The sequence below is a fragment of the Hyperolius riggenbachi genome, chromosome 10 (assembly GCF_040937935.1).
Source record: "Hyperolius riggenbachi isolate aHypRig1 chromosome 10, aHypRig1.pri, whole genome shotgun sequence".
In the NCBI taxonomy this organism is placed as follows: Eukaryota; Metazoa; Chordata; class Amphibia; order Anura; family Hyperoliidae; genus Hyperolius; species Hyperolius riggenbachi.
In genome coordinates, this window is record NC_090655.1 from 222128629 (window position 1) to 222154436 (window position 25808).

At 45.3% G+C, this 25808-nt stretch overlaps 2 protein-coding genes across 2 annotated transcripts in view; one reads left to right on the forward strand and one right to left on the reverse strand.

Moving 5' to 3' along the window:
- LOC137536836 (uncharacterized) overlaps positions 1-414 on the reverse strand; it is a 71099-nt gene extending 70685 nt beyond the window's left edge. The window contains exon 1 of the mRNA XM_068259026.1: positions 39-414. The gene's annotated coding sequence lies outside the window, so the exon portion shown is untranslated. The remainder of the gene's footprint in view (positions 1-38) is intronic.
- LOC137534572 (oocyte zinc finger protein XlCOF7.1-like) lies at positions 353-25703 on the forward strand. The gene is made up of 9 exons (XM_068256133.1): positions 353-583; positions 6414-6560; positions 7784-7975; positions 8061-8184; positions 10305-10396; positions 10503-10611; positions 14871-14962; positions 21428-21575; positions 24181-25703. Exons 2-9 carry the CDS (start codon positions 6483-6485, stop codon positions 25353-25355), a joined length of 2010 nt encoding a protein of 669 aa, XP_068112234.1. The 5' UTR covers positions 353-583; positions 6414-6482; the 3' UTR covers positions 25356-25703.
- The last annotated feature ends 105 nt before the right edge of the window (positions 25704-25808 follow it).

Sequence of the window (25808 nt, forward strand, 5' to 3'; positions counted from 1 at the left end):
CAGTGTACTGCAAGAAGTGGTGAGAAGAAAGTATATACCAATGATAAATGAGCAGTTCACCAGTCCACCCTTGTAGTATCAGTCTAATAATGCCTTTTCTTCTGAATAAAGAAAATTAAAGGACAGATACTCCATCAGCTGCAAACCGTGTCAGAAGCAGTTCTGCCATCTCGATGACACCACCAGCAGCATTCAGACAATTTCTTCTCTTACCACTGTATGTAACAAGTACAGGGCGACCAATAACAGAGAAGAAAAAAAATAACTTCCTTTGTGCTGAGTGACTTCCGGGTTGTGCGTTCCACCTGAGCACCTCTGCGTTTCAAGCCGCTTCCGACCTTTCCGTTCTAGAATGCCTGGAGACTTTGTTGACTGCTACTGTAAATGGCCTGCCCATACGCGTAAAGTACTAGAGCTCGCTGACAGCGGAACTACAGAGGTAAACAGCAGGGTGGATCACTGAGGAGTCACATCCGCCTCTTGGAACGCAAAAATCTTTTAAGTCTGGAACGCAAAAGGCGGAAGTGGCAATCAGACCAAAATGATGGTATGAAGAAAATCGAAGGGAAGAGAAGAGGTGACAGTAGGTGATTTCTTTGTATAAAAGGGGGGGGGGGGGGGGGGCACCAGTGGTTACAAGGTCGGGGATTTGGATAAGGGACAACACTGCCAATGGAGGCAACACTGGTGGCACATTTGACAGGGTACCAGGATGTCCACAGCTCCCAACTGTCCCTTTTTCGGAGGGACAGTCCCTTTTTGGGAGCCCTGTCCCTCTGTCCCTCTTTCCTCCTCATTTGTCCCTCTTACAGGACTTTGTCCCTCTTTCTATGTAAATATATATATTTCTATACTAAACATGTGCTTGATTGACTCTAAACTTTATTCCCATCCTTTAAATTGATATATTACTAATTTTAAAATGTTACTATGAAGGAAAATGAACCAGGATAGAAAGGGCCAGTGTGGTTTGAATTATAAAACAACATATGTTTCTTATGAAATCTTTATGGTATGCGTGACTAGAGGCGTGGTGAGGGCGTGGTCAGGGGTGTGGCAGGGGCGTGGCTTAAGTGTCCCTTTTTCTCATCTCAAAAAGTTGGGAGGTATGAGGATGTCCACTGTGAAATAAGGGTCACCATGATTAGTAATAAAGCTTGGCCCACTCTAGACCACCAGGGAAGCTATATGGGGGAGAAGCCCTAGATCAGGGGTGCCCACACTTTTTCGGCTCGCGAGCTACTTTAAAATTTGCCGAGGCCAGGAGATCTACCAACGTCCCAAATGCTAAGCACGCCCCCCCCCTCCCGACGTAGGTTAGCCAGGTGTATGTGCCTGCAGCATAGGTTACGTACCCTCAGTGTAGGTTAGCCAGGTATATGGGCCCTCAGTATAGGTTAGCCAGGTATATGGGCCCTCAGTGTAGGTTAGCCAGGTATATGGGCCCTCAGTGTAGGTTAGCCAGGTATATGGGCCCTCAGTATAGGTTAGCCAGGTATATGGGCCCCCAGTGTAGGTTAGCCAGGTATATGGGCCCCCAGTGTAGGTTAGCCAGGTATATGGGCCCCCAGTGTAGGTTAGCCAGGTATATGGGCCCCCAGTCAAGGTTAGCCAGGTATATGGGCCCCCAGTCAAGGTTAGCCAGGTATATGGGCCCCCAGTGTAGGTTAGCCAGGTATATGGGCCCTCAGTATAGGTTAGCCAGGTATATGGGCCCCCAGTGTAGGTTAGCCAGGTATATGGGCCCCCAGTCAAGGTTAGCCAGGTATATGGGCCCCCAGTCAAGGTTAGCCAGGCATATGGGCCCCAGTGTAGGTTAGCCAGGCATATGGGCCCCAGTGTAGGTTAGCCAGGCATATGGGCCCCAGTGTAGGTTAGCCAGGCATATGGGCCCCCAGTGTAGGTTAGCCAGGCATATGGGCCCCCAGTGTAGGTTAGCCTGGCATTTGGGCCCCCCAGTGTAGCTTAGCCAAGGTATAGGGCCCCCCAGTGTAGCTTATCCAGATATAGGGGCCCTCAGTGTAGCTTAGCCAGGTATAGGAGCCCTCAGTGTAGCTTAGCCATGTATATGGGCCCCTAGTGTAGGTTAGCCAGTTTTAGGGGCCCTCAGTGTAGCTTAGCCAAGTATAGGAGCCCTCAGTGTAGCTTAGCCAGGTATAGGGGCCCTCAGTGTAGCTTAGCCAGGTATAGGGGCCCTCAGTGTAGCTTAGCCAGGTATAGGAACTGTATAGCCGAGGGGGGACCTCTAGCATCAGCAAACTGTACAGGGGTAAGAAGGGGGACTACTAGACACCAGGGAACTGTATAGGGGAGGGAGGACCACTAGACACCAGGAAACTATATAGGGGAGGGCCAATAGACACCAGGAAACTGTATAGGGGATGGAGTGGGACCATCTAGATACCAGGGAACTGTATAGGAGAGGGAAGAGACACCAGGGAACTTCATAAGGGAGGGAGGTGGCCATTAGACATTAAAGTTGGGTCATGACTTTGTCCCAGTGTGTAATCTCGTTCCACTTTGTATTTGAGTTCACATTGTTTCATATCCACCACCACTGAACCCGTGAATGATCTGGCACTACAGAAACACACAACCTCACCATGTCTGGTGTGGGGGTTTAATATCACTGTAAATGTCCCCACTATCACATAGAGCTCATTGGATGCACCACTGATGCACATAAGATCGTAAAATCCACATAAGATCTTAAAAATTCTTAATCGTGGTAGAGTGAGTACATACCTCCCAACTTTTTGAAATGTGAAGCAGGGACACTTAAGCCATGTCCCTGATAACGCCCCCCACCCCTCCCCATAACACCCCTAGTAACACATACCATAAAGATTTCATAAGAAAAATATGTTGTTTTATAATTCATACCACACTGGTCCTTTCTATCCTGGTGCATTTTCCTTCATATTACCATTTTAAAATTAGCAATATATCAATTTAAAGGATGGGAATAAAGTTTAGAGTCAATCAAACACATTTTTTTAGTAGAGAAATATATATATATATTTACATAGAAAGAAGGACAAACTAATGAAAGATGGACAGGGATCCAAAAGAGGGACAGTTGCGAGCTATTTGAGTAGAGCAACATTGTGTGAAACCATTTATTAAATAAAGAATTAAAAATTCTTGACCTCACAATTGAAAGCCATAGAAGCACTTGCTATGCAAAGTGCTGTTGGTTGGCCTGGTCCCTGCAGCATCCTGGGACTCACAGTCGCCTCACACAACCCTGTTTGCATGTGTAATACCTGCTGATCCCATCCACGGCTATTGGCCAATGAGTTAATTGCACTCTTAATAGATCCACCAACATGTTTCGTCCTGACGAGTACAATGTGTGAGGATGAAACTTGTTGGTTGGGGCTATTCAGAGTGTTTTTACCTCATTGGCCAACAGTGTTCTCCCCAGGATCTTTTGCTTCACCTGGCTAGTTTTAGTGAGCACCCAGCTGTCGTTGGCTCACCTCCTCCTCTGTTGTAAGCAGAGTTGTGCAGTAAAGCGCCGGCCTTCCATTCTCTCATCTCACCCTACCCGGCTATTTTCTTAAGCCACCCGGCTAGTTTTTCATGCCACCCAGCTGTAAAAACATTTCTGGGGAGAACACTGGGCCATTTATTTTACACTATGTCGCTTTACTCTCCCAGGATTAAGTAAGGATTTTTTACGGTCTTATATCCGCATCATTTGAGCCCAGTGCGATGAGGGGAGGTTTGTAGGGATATTCAACCTGCACCAGACATGGAGAGGCTGATAGTGATAGGGGAAAATAAGCTAAATCAAGACATTTCAAAGTGAGAAGTTTAAAAATAGAAGAAAGATTGTTGTGTAATTCATTCATGTTGTATGAGCCTCCGTGAGCCTGCTGGTCATTATCTTTAATGCTAGCTGGCATAAAAAAATAACAGATGCTCATCTTGTGCAGGACAGGGTGATGCCTCAAGCCTTGTTTGTTACCATGTGCATTTGTTTATTACCCTTCTTTTTATTTTTTTTATTAGCTTACATGGGAGTTTGTGATACAGTACAGTATAATCTAGTTACAGGGCCGGATTACCGACCAGGCAACAAAAGCAGTCGCTTTTAGAGTCAAAGGGGCCCCATCAGCACATAAACCAGCCCTCGCCATCCTGTCAGCGGTGGCTGGATGGTATAATGGTTAAAGGGACTCTGAGCAGTACAGTAACTATGGAAAGATGCATATCATCTTAAAGCTCTCTTTCTCCTCTTTCCAATGATATATAAACCACCGCCCTATGCCTTTTAGTTTTCGCTATTTTCACGATCGAAATCGCGGCCACTTCAATTTTCGATCGTGAAAATAGCAAAAAGTAAAAGGCGTAGGGTGGCAGTTTATCTATCGTTGGAAAGAGGAGAAAGAGAGCTTCAAAATGATATGCATCTTTCCATAGTTACTTGTATTACACAGGGTGACTTTTCTCCAACGTCGGCAGCTCGATTCAGCACAATGCAATGAAATATAAGGAAGCCATGGGAATATAATTACAAACATCATGCTGGTAGGTGTGAGGAATAGTTGTGGGTATGCTTAAAGGCATACCCACAGGCACTGCTCGGAGTCCTTTTAAGGGCTCTGCCTCTGACACAGGAGACCAGAGTTCGAATCTCGGCTCTGCCTTTTCAGTAAGCCAGCACCTATTCAGTAGGAGACCTTAGGCAAGTCTCTCTAACACTGCTATTGCCTATAGGGCGTGTCCTAGTGGCTGCAGCTCTGGCGCTTTGAGTCCGCCAGGAGAAAAGCGTGATATAAATGTTATTTGTTTTGTCTTGTCAAAATGAAGCCGTGCGCTGCTGATTGTCTTCAGAGCCAGGCTCTCCTCCTAGGTCCCCCTCCTGCTACTGTGCGCTCTGCCGCTGCCCACTCCTCCCTCCCTTCCCACAGAGAACCACAGCTGCAGCAAGAATGATAGCAGCAGATGGCAAACGCTCACTCACCTATCCATGATCCAAGCGATAGAGATCCCGTCATCTGAAACCCATCTGTCTCTTCTACAGTGCATCCGCTCGCTCTGCACTTCCTGATTCTCAGATCAGACAGGAAGTAGGAAGTAGTAATAGTAGTTGTAACAGAGCGGCGGCACTCTAGAGGAGACAGATGGGCTCCGGATGACGGGACCTCTATTGCTTGGATCGCAATAGATGAGTCATCTGGTGCTGTCATTCTCCCCCGCTGCGACTGCCTTCTCTGCTGGACTATCGTATTCACTGGGATGGAGGCTGCATGGTGGCTGTCTAGTTTGGGAGGAAATCGGCGGTTCGGTGGTGGGGGTGGTTATGTAATTCTGTCTGGGGAACGGCTTCCGGTTTGGCGGTGTCCAGAGCTTTCTGCTATTGCCAGGCTGGAGATTCAGGGGGAAAGTGCTGCTGCTGTGATATCTGGCGCCCTCTTCACAGGGGTGCCCCAGCCCCTGAGTGCAAATCTCCCAGCCATGCATCGTGCACTCACAGAGGAAAGCGGGCTGTTGCCCAAAGCAACCAGTAGCTCGGCTGCCCCGATGTGTGTGCGGCATGTTGCTGTGCAGCTGCATCTTCTGATTCTATTACGACATGATGGGGGGCCCAAATCAGTTACTTTGCTTAGGGCCCCATTTAGCCTTAATCCGGCTATGCCTAGTTATAGTAAACTCTGATCTAGTAAATTTTCAGCTGTAGCAAACTTAGTGTCCAGGTCACAGCCAAGCCTCATTATAATTATATAGGAGTAACGCCTGGTATAGTAAACCCAGATATAATAGAATTTCTGCTATAGTAAACATGTTTTTTGGCCCCTGCGGTATTCTGTATAAGGCTATAGTAAAAACTGGGTGGACGTATTAGTCATATGTCAGTCAGTCATGGTAAGTGGGGGGCTGGCAGCCAACTGTAGCCTGCTCCCTATCTACACACTACTCTGGGCCTGTGTAGATTACCTCAAAAGCACCAGCCGGTGTAACCTATGTTTCCTGTGTAAGCTATTGCCTTACTGTGTAATCCCATGAGGTAAATTATCAAACATTTGATAAAGCTTAGTGAATTGAGGCCATATATGTGTTAATGGTTTTGTATCTTGCATATATATTTGTTCAATAAAAAAAACATTGAAACAGAAAAAAAACAGATAGCATCAACTGGCCTTACCTATAAAAACACCTACTAACGATGTAATAGGTTGAACGGAGCCATAGGAAAACATGGGCATTATTTTGGAAATCAGTTGTCCTTTCAGTTACAACTGAGAGCAACTGATTAAGTGTAATGGGGCCTAAGAGCTCCTTCTAGGACCAATTAGTGACATGAATTATTTAGTGTTAGGTGCTGTAAAACTGTCACTGTGTTGTTTGTCCTGTGATGTTAGTTCTAATATGACTTGTGTAATAATGTTCTTATTTTTTTCTAGATTTGGTACTCTTTCAGACCTGCTCCTCTTTGTCATCTCCCTTCTGAAACCAAGACTTTACCAACTGACATGGATGACAAACACAGTCACCTGAATGAAGAAGTATTACAACTCACTCTGGAGATAATTTACCTGCTGACTGGAGAGGTGAGGGGATTTCTAGGATTGTCACATGACATCACTTTTATCTTTATTAACCACTTAAGCTGTCAGTCGTTTACACTTTATGCATCCGAGCAATGTTCACCTCCCATTCATTAGCCTATAACTTTATCACTACTTATCACAATGAACTGATCTATATCTTGTTTTTTCCGCCACCAATTAGGCTTTCTTTGGGGGGTACATTTTGCTAAGAGCTACCTTACTGTAAATGCATTTTAACAGTAAGAATAATAATAAAAAAAATGAAAAAATTCATTATTTGTCAGTTTTCGGCCATTATAGTTTTAAAATAATACATGCCTCCATAATTAAAACCCACGTATTGTATTTGCCCATTTGTCACGGTTATTTCACCGTTTAAATTATGTCCCTATCACAATGTATCGCGACAATATTTTATTTGGAAATAAAAGAGCATTTTTTTCCGTTTTGCATCCATCATTATTTACAAGCTTATAAAAAAAAAAATAGAGAGAAATATTTCATCTTTACATAGATATTTAAAAAGTTTAGACCCTTAGGTAAATATTTATGTGTTGTTTTTTTTTATAGTAATGTTTTTTGTTCTTTTTATTAAACATTTTATGTGGGCATTTTTGGGAGGGTGGGATATAAATAGTGTTTTATTTGGGGAAATATTTGTGTATTGTAATGTTTTTTTACTTTTACTTGTAGTTTTACTTTTTGGCCTCAAGATGGCAATCTTGAGTTTGTTTACATGACGTCACTGTAAGCGTACAATGTACGCTTAGAGGGACATAGCTTCAGAAAAAGGGTAGCTTCCGAGAGAAGCTGTCGCTTTTTCAGTGGGGGAGAGGAATCAGTGATCGGGCACCATAGCCCGATACATTGATTCCTGGGCTACTGAATCCGCGGCCGGGAGTGCGCGTGCACGCACGCGATCGGCCGCGGGAGCGCGCGGGAGTGCGCATGTCCTCCTTGACTTTTTCATACGTCAAGGAGGACAAAGTGGTTAATACACAGACATGACTGGAGAGGTGAGGAGGATTCTGGGTGTGTCACAGGACATTATTATCCCTATTAATACACACAGACATCACTGCAGAGGTGAGGAGGATTCTGGGAGTGTCACATGACATCACTATTATCCCTATTAATACACTGACATGACTGGGAGGTGAGGAAGATTTGGGGGAATGCCATATGACAACATTTTTATCTCTTTGCTATATTTCCCTATGTAGAAATGTGCGGTAGTGAAGATGGCATCTATTGAGTGTTTTTTACAAGCCATGTATCCACCTGTGGCAAGAGAATGGTGCAGAAACCAAAGCCCCGTCTTGCAGCCTTCTCATGATTCGCTGCCACCTGAGAAACCCAGTGAAAAAAAGATTCTAGAGGTCACCAAGAAGATAATTGAGCTGCTGACAGGAGAGGTGAGCAGTGCTGGGAATTATGGGGCATAATCCAGTCACAGTAAGGGAGGTGTCTGGATGGTGACTGTATCATTATGTGTGTCAGGTTCCTGTGAGAAGTCAGGACGTCACCGTCTATTTCTCCATGGAGGAGTGGAAGTATTTAGAAAAACACAAGGAAGTCTACAAGGACCCCATGATGGAGAATCGTCTGCCCCTCATGCTTCAGGGTGAGAGGAGAGTTTTATTTGCTGTAAAGGAGAGAGCTGAAACATGAGACAAGTAAAAAAAAAATGTATACATACCTGGGGCTTCCTCCATCCCCCTCCAGGTTGATTGGTCCCTCACCGCCTTCCATGCTGCCTGGATCCTGAGCTAGGCAGCCTGGTAATTCTGCAAGTCGGGGCGTACTGCGCATGCGCGGCCTGACCACACGTGTGCCTGCACCCCACCGTGCCCCTGTCGCTGGGAGAGTTCTGCACCTCCGCAGTACTACGACCCAGAAGCAGGGCCGGCCCGCTCATGAGGCGGGGTGAAACTTTTGCCTCAGGCGGCAAATTTCTAGGGGCGGCATCCGCCCGTCGGAGGGTGCGGGGAGCCGGCCGCCCAGCTGGAGGGGTAGCGGGCAGGACGGGGGTATTGGGCCTAGGGGCGGGGAGGGGGGTCGGACCCCCCCCTCCCTCGCCTGGGTCCCCGTCCTCCGCTCCCCTCCAGCCTTAAATACATCAGAACTAGCGCAACTCGTAAGAGGCAGTGGGCGGGGAGGACTCACCTCTTCCTCGCTCGATCCAGCGTGCGCTCCACTGACGTCCCTTCCTGCACGCCGCCCACTGTATTGTAAATGGACGGCGCTGGAGGAAGGGACGTCAGTGGAGCGCACGCTGGATCGAGCGAGGAAGAGGTGAGTCCTCCCCGCCCACTGCCTCTTACGAGTTGCGCTAGTTTTGATGTATTTAAGGCTGGAGGGGAGCGGAGGACGGGGACCCAGGCGAGGGAGGGGGGGTCCGACCCCCCTCCCCGCCGCTAGGCCCAATACCCCCGCCCTGCCCGCTACCCCTCCAGCTCGGCGGCGGCGGCCCCCCAGGGGGGGGGGGGGCGGTGGCAGCAATAATTTTTTTTAAAATTTGCCTCAGGCGGCAAAAAGTCTAGGGCCGGCCCTGCCCAGAAGGCTCCCAGCGAGGGGGGAGCGCGTGCGGCTGGACGGTGCCTTCGCTGACTACCGCCAACTTAGGGAATTACCTAGCAAGGGATTCAGGCGGTGGAGGAGGATAGTGAGAGAGCGATCAGCCTGAAGGGCGCTGGAGGAAGCCCAGGGTATGTATAAAACTTTGTTATTACTCGACTCATTTACACTTTAAGCTGGGTTCCCACTGACAGTAAAAACTTTCTGTTTATTGGAACTTAACAGAATGGATGAGTATGGAAAGCAATAGGATCTGTTTACATCAGTCAGTTCGTAACAGGTCCGTGCCAGTGAGCGGAACATAAGTTTGTGGTTCCGTATGACTTTTGGATCGGCTGGATAAAGCGGATGGCCAAGGCGGAACCAAAGCTAGCCTATAAGAACTGACATGTCTGTTCTCACTAAGCTGCTTGCTACGTATGTTTGGCAGAATACTCACTGCTGCTGCCTTCCATTCGGGTCGCTGGTATACCGATCCCAGAGCCCCATCAAAAACATCAGACCACAGTTGGTTTGCCCTAGACCAGTGAGAATCATCTACCCAAGGAGGATTCCTATTGGTTTAGGGAGGATGGGAGGTTGCTGCTCAGGGAGGATTCCCATTGGTCTTTTGCAAACCAATGGGAGCCTGATGCTTCTGCAGGGGCTCTGGGATTGGTGTGCGCGTGGCAATGTGAAAACGAATCAGAAAAGTTGATCAAAATCTGATGTTCAGTTTAACAAACTGATCTGTTTCAACAGAATACAGATACGTTTTTACAGGATCAGTTGGTATAGTGAACCCAGCCTTAGATCTCCTGTCATCTGATAAACACATAGGGCTTGATTTACAAAAGAGTGCTAACTGTTAGCACAGCCGTTTTACCGCACATTTTTGTATTTGCGCACGCTTGAGAATTTTTGCACGCAATTAAATGGTTTCGTGCGCAAACGCGAATTTTCACGTGAAACCGTTATCGTTTTCGTGCAAAAATTCGCGTTTGCGCATGAAATCATTACCAATTTTGTGCAAAAATTCACGTTTGCGCGAAACCGTTTAATCGCGCGTGAAAATTCGCGATCGCGCGCAAACGCAAACATTTGCGCAAAAACGGCCGTGCTAACAGTTAGCACTCTTTTGTGAATCAAGCCCATAATGTATTCAGTCAGTGTGTGTATTTCCTACAGATGGACCTGAGAAGGGAAGCCCACCAGAGAGAAGTACAGGTCCTCTTTATTCCCAGGAATGTGTGCAGAAAGATGACAACATCAATCACCAGGTAGGTGGAACTGATGCCCTTATCAAATGCCTGATTGCCTTCATTCTTTGCCTAACTGGTGAAACCTCATCAACTCACTTACTTATCAAGCAATTCATGTTTTCAGGACAGAAACCAGGTGAACATTAAGGCTGAAATCCAAGAAGAAGCGGAAGAAACACACGTGAGGGATAATATCCTGCATGAGGAGGACGTTTCTCCGGCAACCAGCACAGGTCAGCAATAAACACCAAGTGCAGGAGATACTCTATAGCAGCGATGGCTAACCGTGGCACTCCAGATGTGGTGGAACTACAAGTCCCATGAAACATTGCGATACTCTGACAGCTCTAAGCATAACTCGGAGAGGCAGAGGCATGATGGGATTTGTAGTTTTGTCAGCTGGTGTGCCAAGGTTAGCCATCACTGCTTTATAGACTATCATGTTATTCCCTATTCCCACCATTTCACCTCTGCTTAGTGTTTTACTCATCTACAACCTTCTGTTGCTATTCTAATTTTGTCTCCACTTAAAGCACACCTGAAGCAAAAATAAACTCATGAGATAATGAATTGTATGTGTAGTACAACTACAAAAAATATGAAACTCGTCTCTTTGCTACTAATGTTATATTCCTTATCTGTACTACATATACAATTCATTATATCATGTTTTTTTTTTCAATTCCGGTTTGCTTTAACCACTTCACCACTGAGGGGTTTTACCCCCTGAGCACCAGAGCAATTTTCACCTTTCAGCGCTCCTTCCATTCATTCGTCTATAACTTTATCATTACTTATCGCAATGAAATGAACTATAGCTTGTTTTTTCCGCCACCAATTAGGCTTTCTTTAGGTGGGACATTATGCCAAGAATTATTTTTTTCTAAATGTGTTTTAATGGGAAAATAGGAAAAATGTGGGTAAAAAAATAATTATTTTTCAGTTTTCGGCCATTATAGTTTTTAAATAATGCATGCTACTGTAATTAAAACCCATGAAATGTATTTGCCCTTTTGTCCCGGTTATAAAACCATTTAAATTATGTCCCTATCACAATGTTTGGCGCCAATATTTTATTTGGAAATAAAGGTGCATTTTTTTCATTTTTGCGTCCATCCCTAATTACAAGCCCATAGTTTATAAAGTAACAGTGTTATACCCTCTTGACATACATATTTTAAAAGTTCAGTCCCTAAGTTAACTATTTATGTATTTTTTTTAATTGTAAATTTTTTAATTTTTTTTTAATTACAAAAAAAAAAAAAAAGGGGAGTGTGGGAGGTAATGAGTTAATTTTATGTGTAAAAGTCATTTATTTGTATGTGAAAAATGTGTAGGGTGTAGTTTACTATTTGGCCACAAGATGGCCACAGTAACTTTTTGTTTTAATGCGACCTCCAAGCTTCCTTCCGGAAGCCTGGAGGAAGTATAAGGAGGCTGGACACGTGAGTTTTTTCTTACAATGATCGCGCTGCCCATAGGAGAGCAGCGGATCATTGCGGGGCTTAGATCAACGAACGGGAATGGATTTTCCCGTTCATTGATCTCTGGGCGAGCGGGCGGCAGCGTGTTTACTAGCGGCGGGCGGCGTGTTTACGAGCGGGAGCGCGGACAGCGTCGGGAACGCGGAAAGTACGTATTTCTCCGTCCCTGGTTGTTAAAGGATGGAAAAAGGGGCGGAGAAATACGTACGCGCGGGGGTAAAGTGGTTAAAGCGCGATTGTCACCATAAAAATCAAATGTCAGCAGCAACTGGTCTGAGTGTATTAAGTGATAGAGATGCTAATCCTGCTTTCAAAACATTTTCTGCTGTTATGGTTTTGGAGTTATTACATACCTTAGGAGCAATGGCCCTTTAATTGCCCTTGCCATGGGCTTGCAAAACAGTTGCATGCTGGGGGGGGTCTTTTTATCTATACTATATTTCTCTTCCCTTTATTTCCCTCTGCTTCTAATGACATAAGACAGTGCACTTCCTAGTATAGACCTCAGTGGGAGTGTCTGAAGACTCTGGGAGGCGGACGGTACACAATTAGCAAGAGGAGAAATAAAAGAGTGAGGGAGGAAATGATGTCAGGAGGTCAAAGTTAACCAAGATGGAAACTTTGTAGAATAGGATTTTCTGCTTTTCCTTTATAACATTCACAGGAATCATAACATGGATAGTACAATACATCTGTTATGTAAGTTGAACAAGTATTTATCGACTTATATATGTGTTTTTTATTTCAAGGTTAGCATGGGTGTCACTTGCTCTTTAATAAAGATTTGTGACCCAAACTTCTGCCACTATCATGCTACTCTTCACTGACAGTACAGTGGTGTGAAAAACTATTTGCCCCCTTCCTGATTTCTTATTCTTTTGCATGTTTGTCCCACCTAAATGTTTCTGCTCATCAAAAACTGTTAACTATTAGTCAAAGATAACCTAATTGAACACAAAATGCAGTTTTAAATGATGGTTTTTTATTATTTAGTGAGAAAAAAAACTCCAAATCTACATGGCCCTGTGTGAAAAAGTGATTGCCCCCCCTTGTTAAAAAAATAACTTAAAGGTGGTTTATTACACCTGAGTTCAATTTCTGTAGTCACCCCCAGGCCGGATTACTGCCACACCTGTTTCAATCAAGAAATCACTTAAATAGGAGCTATCTGACACAGAGAAGTAGACCAAAAGCACCTCAAAAGCTAGACATCATGCCAAGATCCAAAGAAATTCAGGAACAAATGAGAACAAAAGTACTGTAATTGAGATGTATCAGTCTGGTAAAGGTTATAAAGCCATTTCTAAAGCTTTGGGACTCCAGCGAACCACAGTGAGAGCCATTATCCACAAATGGCAAACACATGGAACAGTGATGAACCTTCCCAGGAGTGGCTGGCCGACCAAAATTACCCCAAGAGCGCAGAGAAAACTCATCTGAGAGGCCACAAAAGACCCCAGGACAACATCTAAAGAACTGCAGGCCTCGCTTGCCTCAATTAAGGTCAGTGTTCACGACTCCACCATAAGAAAGAGACTGGGCAAAAACGGCCTGCATGGAAGATATCCAAGGCGCAAACCACTTTTAAGCAAAAAGAACATTAACCTCCTTAGCGGTAAGCCGCCGGAGGGTGCCGCTCAGGCCCTGCTGGGCAGATTTACATAATTTTTTTTTGCTGGACGCAGCTAGCACTTTGCTAGCTGCAGCAGCACACTGATCGCCGCCGGCCCGCGCCCGATCGCCACTATCCGTTGCGGCGCGCGGGCCCCAGACCCCATGCGCTGCCTGGCCAATCAGTGCCAGGCAGCGCCGAGGGGTGGATCGGGACTCCCAATGACGTCGCTGACGTCGGTGACGTCATCCCGCCCCGTCGCCATGGCGACGGGGGAAGCCCTCCAGGAAATCCCGTTCTTTGAACGGTATTTCCTGATCGGAGATCGCCGAAGGCGATCGAAGCGGGCGCGGGGGGGGAGGTGCCTCTGAGCAGCGGCTATCATGTAGCGAGCCCTGGGCTCGCTACATGATTTTAAAAAAATAAATAAATAAAATAAACTGCTGCGCTGCCCCCTGGCGAAATTTTTCATACCGCCAGGGGGGTTAAGGCTCGTCTCAATTTTGCTAAAAAAAATCTCAAGGATTGCCAAGACTTTTGGGAAAATACCTTGTGGACCGACGAGACAAAAGTTGAACTTTTTGGAAGGTGCGTGTCCCGTTACATCTGGTAACACAGCATTTCAGCAGAAGAACATCATAACAACAGTGAAATATGGTGGTGGTAGTGTGATGGTCTGGGGTTGTTTTGCTGCTTCAGGACCTGGAAGGCATGCTGTGATAGATGGAACCATGAATTCTACTGTCTGCCAAAAAATCCTGAAGGAGAATGTCCGGCCATCTGTTCGTCAACTCAAGCTGAAGCGATCTTGGGTGCTGCAGGAGGACAATGACCCAAAACACACCAGCAAATCCACCTCTGAATGGCTGAAGAAAAACAAAATGAAGACTTTGGAGAGGCCTAGTCAAAGTCCTGACCTGAATCCTATTGAGATGTTGTGACATGACCTTAAAAAGGCGATTCATGCTAGAAAACCCTCAAATAAAGCTGAATTACAACAATTCTGCAAAGATGAGTGGGCCAAAATTCCTCCAGAGCGCTGTAAGACTCGTTGCAAGTGATCGCAAATGCTTGCTTGCAGTTATTGCTGCTAAGCGTGGCCCAACCAGTTATTAGGTTCAGGGGGCAATTTCTTTTTCACACAGGGCCATGTAGGTTTTGAGGTTTTTTTCTCACTAAATAATAAAAAACATCATTTAAAACTGCATTTTGTGTTCAATTATGTTATCTTTGACTAATAGTTAACGGTTTTTGATGAGCAGAAACATTTAAGTGTGACAAACATGCAAAAGAATAAGAAATCAGGAAGGGGGCAAATAGTTTTTCACACCACTGTATATCCTAAACACATACAGCCTGATGCTATATGTCCAGTCACTGTGTTTGCTTTCTACAGATGGATCCAGTAACAGAATTCCACCAGAGGGTTGCTCTCTTCATTCCCAGGATTGTACACAGGAGGATACCATCATCCCTCTCAGTTATCAGGTAGGTAAAACTAAAGCCCGACATACACATGCGATCCTGATTGGCCAATCACTGACCAATTTTACCACTTCCATGTAGTATTATTATTGATTTATAAAGAGCCAACATATTCCATGGCGCTGATGAGAGTTTACCGACTCGATCTGTTCACAGTACTCAAAATCTGTTGACCCTCATACTACATTGAGGTGGTAAAATTGGCCATTCATTGACTAATCAAAATTGAAGACGTGTACCAAGCTTAAGGGTCTTGCCAGAAGCCCCCCCCCCCCCCCCCCCCCGTAAGTCACCAACAGCAAAAGGCAAAAGCTTTGTGAATGTTGACAATCCAGTCCTGTCTCTCTCTTTGTCCAATAAACAGTTGTCAACAGTTGCACAGCTGACGCTGTTGTGCGTACGGTGCGTGTGGCTGTATATTGTAGCTCCCTCACGTGGTTAGTTTGAAGCCCCAACTGTCCCAATAGAGGACATTCCCAAGAAAGAACATTAGGATATGTGTGCCTAATCTTTTGGTAGGTTGATGCACTGTAAGCTTGCATGTTGCATGAAGCATTTTCTAGGGCCAGAGTTATAAAAGCTCAGGGGAACCTCTGTGATGTATGCGAGTGTGCAAAATAATGCCTTTTTATTTAGCAAACTAAGGGGTTGATTCACTATTGCTATAGCTCCCCTTATTGCACTCTTAGTGTGCCTTATCAGAGTTAATATGCCTTGTCTGAGTTACCGTGCTTTGTCAGAGTTAATGTGCCTTATCAGAGTTAACGTGCCTTATCAGAGTAGCTACGAACTTATGTCTACTAATTGGCAATGATGAGAGCTCCACTCGTCCTGCCCTGAGCACTTTAAAGGACATTATACCGCACTTTGATTGGCCTAATAGGCTGCCTGGCACTTGACAGGAAGCTTGACAAGCAGCCTATTGGGCCAATAAAAGTGCGGGGATAATGTCCTTTAAAGTAATTGGACCTGTAGGGGCTCAGGGCAGGACGAGTGGAGCTCTCGTCATCACCAATTAGCAGGCATAAGGTTGTATCGCTCGCTATGCTACTCTGATGAGGCACGCTAACTCTGATAACGCACACTAACTCTGATAAGGCACATTAACTCTGATAAGGCACGCTAAGCAAGTAGTAAGGGGAGCTATAGTGATAGTGAATCAACCCCATAGACCTTTGCTTTTAAAGCGGATCCGAGATAAAAAAGTAACTATAACAAGTAACTTGTCTATATATCTTATCTAAAGTTTAGATAGTTTACACAGCAAATCTAGCTGCAAACAGCTTCAAAAGTTTATGATTATTTATTGCTGTGATACAATGAGGGCAGCCATATTCTGTTTGGCACACTACACTGAGGCAAGCTGATAGCATCTCCAGCCCTCAGCCTGTGGAAAATGCTCTCCCCCTCCTCCTCCATCCTCCCCTCTGCCTCTGAAATCTCTGGCTGGTAACTGCCTCCTCCTCCTGCCCAGACTCAGCTCCCATAAGCCCTTGCTACCTGGGACTGAGTGCCAAGGCTCTGTGAAGAGCTGTGGGCGAGGCTTGTTTAGTTTATAGGGAATTAGAGTACTAAAACAAAACAAAAACGTATTTGGCTTGAGGAATGCCCTATAAACTATATGAAAGGAGCACAATTAAGCAATGAGTAAAAGTTTATCTCGGATCCACTTTAACTTAGCTGTAGGGATAGGCGTGGTTCCTGGATGGTTGGTCTGCAGTGAGAGTTTGCATGAGAGTGTGTGTATTAAAATGGATACAGATTGAATATTGAATTCCAACTTGGTGGGAATGGATTGGTCCATTTTTAAGCTGCATACATTTACACATTCTTGCATCTACTCAGAATTATTTGAATATCATTGACCATCCCTAAAATCAGTACTACTGTAGTGAGTTTGAGGATTTAAAAGATACTTAATCTTACATAAATAAGACAGAATATGTATTCTTAGTTAAATACAACCAAAAAAGAGGTGTTTTTGAAAAACATTTATACACAAATACTGAGTACTAGCCGACCCACGGCGTAGCATACGCCACATAAGAGGGTAGAGGGCAGGAAGGGGGTATTGGGCACATCAGCAGGGAGGGGGGTTGGACCCCCCCCTCAACTAAGTCCCCCATGTGTGCTCTACCTCCAGCTTAAGCTCAGCAGGAACCCCCCCCCCCCCCTGGGTCCCCCATGTGCGCTCCCCTCCTGCTTAAGCACAGCAGCAGCCGCCACTATTAGTAAGAGGCAGCGGGCGGGGATGACTCTCTTCTTCCGTGTTCCATCGTGCGTTACACTGTCGTCACTTCCTGCAATGCCGCACACTGTATTGGTGTAATTTGCCTTTTTAAAACAGAAGGAAATCTGCAATAATTCAGCTATAAGTGAACATTTGTGGTTACCCACAATGCACTGCTACTAAATATGCAAATTACCCCTTTTCCCCCTTGGTAAGCCAAGCAAGCATCCAGAACCGCTGGTGCATAGCAAGACTATAGCTTTAAATATTACAGAGTCATATCAAACCCACATGTAGACAGCCTGTTTCAGACTTTTGGTCCCCATCAGTACATGGCAGGTATTGATATGGCTGTGTGAGATAGTGCTTGGACCAGTACAACAGAGTAACCAAGCAGCTCAGGGTGACCCAAACCACTCGAATGTATAGGGGCATAAAAGGGACCAAAAAGACCTCCTACTAAAAAAAGCAAAGCTTGGTGTAATTTGCCTTCCTAAAACAGAAGGAAATATGCAATAATTCAGCTGTAAGTGAACATTTGTGGTTACCCACAATGCACTGCTACTAAATATGCAAATAATTCCTTTTCACCCTTAAGAGTAACTGTTAGGCAGAAAATACACAATATGTTCTCTACTGCATGCTAATAGAGCAGTAGAAAGGATGCTAACCAGGCAATGTAAACGTTTCAAATCCTTCTTACTTTTGTAGATTTCTCTCCTCATGCCCCAGGCTCTAAAAGTGGACGCAAGCCGCAGAGAGAAGTGACAGGCATGCTGAATCAGCCTGATTGGCTGATGCCTCTGTCACTCATCTCTCTGCACTACGATTGGCCGCCTGGTCTCCCCTTGTCTGCCTGGTCGCCGCTGCTGTTAGAGCGCACGGAGGGGGGCCAGAGGCTATCTCCTGTCACTGTCCTCTGCCCCCCTCCTCCAGTGGCATGTCCGCGCCCCCGCCGTTCTGCCGCCCGCCGCCGCCGCATTCTTCTTTTTCCCCGCACTGAGCTTTGGGGAAGGATAAAGGTGGTGCACACACACAGACTCCCGGAATAATGGTTCCAGGCGCTGCAGTATCCTACACTCTGCACTAGTGCAGAGAATAGATGGGAACGACAGCGCTTGGATCCATTATTAGGCGAGTCTGTGTGTGGCTGCTGCATTTATTCCTCCCCGCTGTGCTCAGTCAGTGCGGGGAGGAGGGGGATGTGGGGGGGGGGGGGGGGGGAGAAGATCTAGCCGGACACAAGATGGCCCCTGCCAGCAACAGGAGCCTTCTAATATTTAAACATAAAAATTACAGAAATCAAAACGTGGACACTACGATACATCTGTCATGTAAGTAGAGCATGTATTTATCTACTTACATATGTGTTTTTTTTAGGGGGCATTTTAGAGCTAACAGTTGCTCTTTAGTAAGCCAAGCAGGCATCCAGAACCACTGGTGTATAGCAAGCCTTTAGCTTTAAATTTTACACAGCCATATCAAACACACATGTGACAGCCTGTTTCCGACTTTTGGTCCTCATCTGTACATGGCAGGGATTGAAATATGCAATAATTCAGCTATAAGTGAACATTTGTAGTTACCCACTTTGGGCTCTATTCACAAAGATGACAAAACACCGAAAAATGTTACCGAAAAATTTCCGCCAGCGGTAAATTCCGCATTTTTTTCCACATTCACTAATATTTTCCGCATGTTTTCCGCATGCGGGAAAAAAGATGTGGTAACAGCCATTATTCATGCGGGAATCATGCGGTAAAGAGGTCGCATGAAAAAGTGTTTAAAAAAAATGTTAAGGTCCAGCAAGCACAGCCCATAAGCCTCCAGACTTCATTAAAGTCAATGGGATGCGCAATATATCACCTACTACTTGTAGGGGATAAAAAAAATCGGTAAATAATGACGAAATGATGCGCCTGAATATTTTTGAGAATTGATTTTTTATTGCGGAAAATACCGACTTTTGCGGAAATTTTTCCGCATGAATCCCGCACTTTTACCGCATGCGAAAAAACATGCTGAACATTTTGAGAATGTCAACTTGACTGTATTTTGGTCGCAAACTTCCCGCATGTACTTTACCGCATGCGGGAAGTCATTGAGAATAGAGCCCAATGCACTGCTACTAAATATGCAAATAATTCCTTTTTACTCTTAGTAAGCCAAGCAAGCATCCAGAGCCACTGGTGTATAGCAAGGCCTATAGCTTTACATTTTACACAGTCATATCAAACCCACATGTGACAGCCAATTTCAGCCGTTTGGTCCTCATTAGTACATAGCAGGGATTGATAATGCTGTATGAGATAGGGCTTGGACCAGTACAACAGAGTAACCAAGCAGCTCAGGGTGACCCAAACTACTAAGAATGTATAGGAGGATAAAAGAGACCAAAAAGCCCTCCTACTAAAAAAAGCAAAGCTTGGTGTAATTTTCCTTCTTAAAACAGAAGCAAATCTGCAATAATTAAGCTATAAGTGAACATTTGTGGTTACACACAATGCACTACTACTGGCTATGCAAACTATCCATCTTTGCCCTTGGTTTGATATGACACTACTTCTTCTTCTTGCTTGGACCAGCCCCTTCTTCTTGCTTGGACCGGCCCTGGGGGCAGGGCGCTACTTCTTCTTCTTGCTTGAAGGTTGAGGCACTTACTCTATTATATATATAGATTCCTGAACAATATACTGTGAGTAAAGTTATTCACACGGGATACTCAACAAACACCTTCTTTCATAAAGGGTTCCATGCTATAATAATGTTGAGAAACTGAACAGAGCAGTGCAGTTCCCTCTAAGGACCAACCCCAAAGATGCAGATCACAGTCACTGTGGGGTAACCACCAGGGCCGGGTCGAGGCAGAAAAGGCACCAGTCTTGGGGCACTGTGGTGTGAGAGCGCATTCCTCTTCCCTTGCCCTGTCACCCTCTACTCTAACCTCCGCAGCCTCCTCGTCTCCTGACTGGAGCAGAAGCTTTGATCATAAGTGACTGTGCGCCCGCCCACAAGCCGCGTTGCCATCAGAGTGAAGACAGAGGCGGCTGTAGCGTCAGTGTTGCTTAGCCTGCTTCCTACTGTTGCTAAGCAACACTGACACTACAGCCGTGCCTGTCTGCTCTCTGATTGATGGCAGCGAGGCTTGTGGGTGGGTACGCAGTTATTGGCAGAGCTACCGCTCCGGTCAGGACACGTGTTGGCTGGAAAGCGAAACTGTCGGGTTCGGGTAGCCCGAAGGAGGTTAGTTCAAACACGGAGGGTGACAGCGTTGCTGGCTTACTGCAGCATTGCTGCCCCAGCATGCATTCATGGCTGGGTTGAAAGTGTGCAGTACGGACAAGAAGTTGGCGGGGGGTGGGGGGGGGGGGAGTGGCACATTTTGGAATTACTGCCTTGGGTGCTGCAGACCCTTGTCCCAGCACTGGTAACCACAGTAGCCTGTGGTTCAGTATTGTAGGATAAAATTAGCTCAATATTAAGAGTAGATATACTCACAAAGGTGAGTTGCAGAACCTGCAACCACTGTTTATCACCTATCGGGAAAGCACTGTGCCTGCTCGGTACTCCAAGTCCTGCCGGAACTCGGTGGTCGCTCTCGTGGGGTCCTTACTAGCTGTGGATAGCACCACGCTCGTGGGAAGGACACCACCAACTGAAGTTTAGTGGGCAATGAAGAAGGGTGGAGGTGCCCAAAAATAAAAATCTCTGAGTATACGTTATAAAGATATGAATATGAGGTATCTTACCTCTTTATTCAAGCACAATTTAAAAAAAGACAATGCGTTTCTCGGGTCTCTGCCTGCTTCCTCAGGTCAATAAACAGCCTCAGGGAATTCAGTTTTCAAACTGGCTGCCAAAACCTTTTTTGTTTTTTTTTGTTTTGTTTTTTGGTGCCCAGGCTGCAAACTGAATTCCCTGAGGCACTTTATTGACCTGAAGAAGCAGGCAGAGACCCGAGACACACGTTGTCTTTTTAATTGTGCTTGAATAAACCTTATTTTACCTAAACCCTTGGTTTTTCTGGGCTACATTGTATTTATTTATTTATGTCTTTATAACATGTACTTTGAGAAATTTTTATTTTGGGGCCTCCACCCTTCTTCACTACTCCAAAAATAAGAGTTTAGGAGGTGATAGAGATTAATGGTTAAAAATCTGGAATTTGGGTTTTACATTTTTCAGCATGAATCTTGGCTGATTTAGAGTGTTCTTGATGACAGCATGTGTTTGTTTAGGAGGAATGTCGCAGAGATGTCAACATTAACAATACTCCAGTCTATGATCATGCAGATGGTGATGACAGTGAGGACAAGACACACATAAATGCTGAGCAGCAGTATAAAGAGGAAGTCATTGCCATTACCTTCAGCCCTACTAACCAAGGTAAGTCACCAGTAACAGTACAAAGTACAGCAGCCGAGCAGTGTAGATCATGGCTGGAAGCTCACACAGACAAGCAGAACTTTCCATTTTCCCAGCCTCATCCACCCAGGAGCTGGGCTGAATGGAAAGTTCTGCTATTGTGTGAGCCTCAGGGCCATGATCCATGCTGCTCGCATGGTCCACTCATTTATCCCGCTGCTACAGAGGATGGCTTCAGTCTGAGGCTGATGATCAAAGGCACTTGTATTGACCTGAAGAAGCGGGCTGAATAAATATTTGCTGAATAAATCATTTAATCTTTTTACATTAACCTTGTGGTTTGGGTTCTTCCATCTTGAGTGGTAAAGACATCCTCCCTCCACCATATTTTTGTTTCATTACATTACCTATTTTTGGGCGCCTCCACCACCAGTACTATACATTACATCTCCTTTGGAGGTGTTCACCTTCCGGGTGTGGTGTTTTCTACAACCAAGAAGGACCAACCAGGAGTGCGATCGTCCAGTTCCAGTAGTGCCTGGAATACTGAGCGTGGACGGTTATTTCCCCATTGGTGATATACGGTGGTTGCAGGGACTGCAACCCACCTTTGTCAGTATACAGTAAATACTTTTGTACTACAATCTAACATCTAATACCCTCCAATACTGCACCATTTGGCTCCTGGTCTCTCCTGGTCATACAGGTGACCGTGGTATCCCCACAGTGACCATCTTTTCTAATATGTATAAAAATGTCTCACTGAGGATCACCCTTTTAAACTTCCTCCCATGATATATTCCACCTACCTGTGAATTCTAAAGATAATGCTCCTATAGATCTTCTGCTTCCTTTCCTTCTCTCTCTTTCTTCCCCACCTTCCTGCATTTCTTCCCCAATTTCCAGTGGCAGTCTGTCAGAGAAGGAGGGAGTAGGTGTGGTGAAGGAAAAGCTGTAGGGCAGCGTTTAGTTAACCACTTAAAGAGACACTGAAGCGAAAAAATTATGATATTATGATTTGTATGTGTAGTACAGCTAAGAAATAAAACATTAAGATCAGATACATCAGTCTAATTGTTTCCAGTACAGGAAGAGTTGAGAGACTCCAGTTGTTATCTCTATGCAAAAAAGCTATTAAGCTCTCCGACTAACTAACTTAGTCGTGGAGAGGGCTGTTATCTGACTTTTATTATCTCAACTGTAATTGAACTGTTTACTTTTCCTCTGCTAGAGGAGAGTTCATTACTTCACAGACTGCTCTGAAAGACTCATTTTGAATGCTGAGTGTTGTGTAATCTGCACATATTATAGAGTGATGCAATGTTAGAAAAAACACTATATTTCTGAAAATAAAAATACGAGAATATTTTCTTTGCTGCTAATCTTCTAGTAATTATTCATAGTACACAACCAATTCATTATATCATATATTTTTTTTCGCTTCAGTGTCTCTTTAAGGACCAGCTAACGCCCATAGGCGTCTGCAGGTCTTAAGTGGGTTACTATGGAAACAGCCGCTCGATCGAGCGGCCTTTCCATGTCAGTTCACGGAGGGTGTCTCCGTGAACAGCCGGAGAGCCGCTGATCGTGGCTCGCCGGCAAAATGTAAACACGCGGGGAAGAAATTCCCGCTGTTTACATCATCTGGCGCTGCTGCGCAGCAGCGCTGTGACGTAGATCGGCGATCCCCAGCCTCTGATCCCTGGCATATGATAGGCTGAAGCCTATCCTTCAATGCGTAGGACGGATATCCGTCCTGCGCAGCCCATGGAGGGAGAGGGAGGGACGGGAAGGCAGGGAGCACGGAAAACGCTGCGGAGGGGGGCTTTAAAAAGCCCCCTCCGCAGATCACAAACAGCCGGCGGCGATCAGACCCCCCCAGCAGGACATCCCCCTAGTGGGGAAAAAAGGGGGGAAGTCTGATCGCCAAGGCTTAATCCTGATCGGTGCTGCGGGCTGGAGAGCGCACGCAGCACCGATCACTGCAGAAAGCCCTGGTCCTTAAGTGTGGTCCTAAAATACACGGAAAACAATCATTATTGCTTCTGTGTGGTGACTGAGCCAAGTGATTTCTTGGTGAGACGTACATTTCTCTTTCCTCCCTCAACCTTCACCCCCCCAGTAGCAATGGAGTGAACCCATCCTCCCAATATCCCCCCTCCTCATTTATACTCACCTGGACCCTCAGGAACTCCAGCTATGACATCATGCTAGGGCTCCTGTTTCCTCTTGACTCCCGGAGCCAGCCCAGCCTAATAAGTTGACTTCTGGGAGAACATGTGTTTGATCCACTCAACCAATCAGATAGTTGGCATAGGTACAGACTTCCGCTACATTATATCGGGGGGGGGGGGGGGGGGGGGGGGTTGTGATAATGCAGTTGGTTTCTAGAATGCGGCATGGTGGAGGAGCTGTGACAGAATTAATCGCAGCTGAAACAGGCTCGGAGTGCCATGGCAGTCTGGCAGCATAATGGAATCATATGGCCATGAACTTAAAACCCTCAGAGGTGACTATAGGGGATGGGGTTTGGAGGCTGCAAGGTTTGAGAGGCAAGGCATAGGTAAGAAAAATATTAATGGAAATGGGATTTAATGCATACATTCCATTTTGATTACTTTTACAGGAGAAGAATGTAATGTCTGGAACATCTCCAAAGAACGTCGGTTGACTCAAGATACCATAATAGAAGATGACAATTTTAGCTCGGATTCTCGAATACAAAACACTGTAACTTCTGGTACCCTCCCAGAGCTTCAGAACCAGGACACAGCACCAGATCTCCATCATTTTGAGGAAACTCCTGATAAATTTACCACACCTTCTTCAAATATCCATCCAGGACTTCGCAGTCTAGAAAATACAGTAAATTACTCTTTATCTAAAATACCCGCAGAACATTCTGCCCTTAAAGTTCATGTCGGTATCCCAAATATTCCTCCAAGATGTCTTGGTCTACAAAGTTCAAGAGATCCTTCTATTTCTGGTGAATCCTCGTGCAGTAAAAAGAAGGTGGTTACCCCAAATGTCCAACCAAGACTTCTCAGTCAAAAAAGGTCTACAGGTACTTCTATACCCTGTCCAAGTAAACTGCATATGGTTACTCAAAATATCCACCCAGTGCTTCTCAGTCTAGAAATGTCACCTGGTTCTTCTATATCTGAGGAAGTTTCTTCCAGCAAAGTGCATATGGTTGCCCCACGTATTTACCCAGGAGCCCTCAATTCAGAAATATCAACAGATTCTTACATTTATAAACAATCTACACCAAATATCAATGCAAATCTTCTCAGTGGGGAAAGGGTAAAAAATATTATGGAATCTTCTTCAGGTGCAAATAAAAAAGATTGTGCAGTTTTTCTACGAGCCGCATATGGTGATTGTTTCACCCAGAATGCCTCTGTTCAACGACAACAGAACAACCCCTCGGCGGACCGGCCACATGTGTGTTTTATTTGTGGCAAAAGCTTCAGGCAGAAGGACTCGCTTACCCGACACATGCGAATTCACACAGGTGAGAAGCCTTACCCTTGTTTCGAATGTGGGAAACGATTTACCCAGAAATCTGATCTGGTGGTCCATCAGCGCATCCACACCAATGAAAAGCCCTATTCATGTTTCGAGTGTGGCCGACAGTTCAGGCACAGGACAACTCTGTTAGCCCACCAGAAGCTACACACCTGTGAGAGGGCGTTTGCTTGCTCCTACTGCGAGAAGAGCTACATACGGAAACCAGATCTACTAAGACATCTTCAAAGACATGAAAGTGATAATGTGCGCTCCAACTGGAACATCTTTTGAGCACTGAAAGTATCTTCACATCAGAGTGTACACTTGGGCAAGCAAGAGTACACCTGTTGGAGTGCAGGTCATTGTTCATGCACAAGTTAAAACTGGTGTCTCATCAGCGGATCCAAAAAAACTGAGCCCACCTTTGCCTGTTTGGACTGCAGGAAGTGTTTCATCACAAAAGCAGGCCTCCACCATCAGATTCATGACTGAGATTTCTCTCCATCCTTTAAAAACAATGGACCAAACTATTATTTGACTGTTAGGTTGGACGTATTTCAGTCTGCAAAACAAAATTACACAACACGGGAGAATTTGCAGCTGTTGGGGGTTGAGATGTTCTTAATAAAATTGTAAAAGAAGTGTCTAAATTATGGGTTTTTACCAGCACAGGGGATCTCTGGAAATCATACTGTAAGTGATTTAACCAATCCGGTCTGGGCTTGTCAAATATTGTGACCATTA

Bases quoted from the DNA above. Each gene is read 5' to 3' on its own strand.
- LOC137534572 (XM_068256133.1), top strand. From the start codon at position 6,483: ATGGATGACAAACACAGTCACCTGAATGAAGAAGTATTACAACTCACT. The intron at 10,612-14,870 runs GTCAGCAATAAA...TGCTTTCTACAG, and splicing joins TTCTCCGGCAACCAGCACAG to ATGGATCCAGTAACAGAATT. The intron at 21,576-24,180 runs GTAAGTCACCAG...TTACTTTTACAG, and splicing joins CTTCAGCCCTACTAACCAAG to GAGAAGAATGTAATGTCTGG.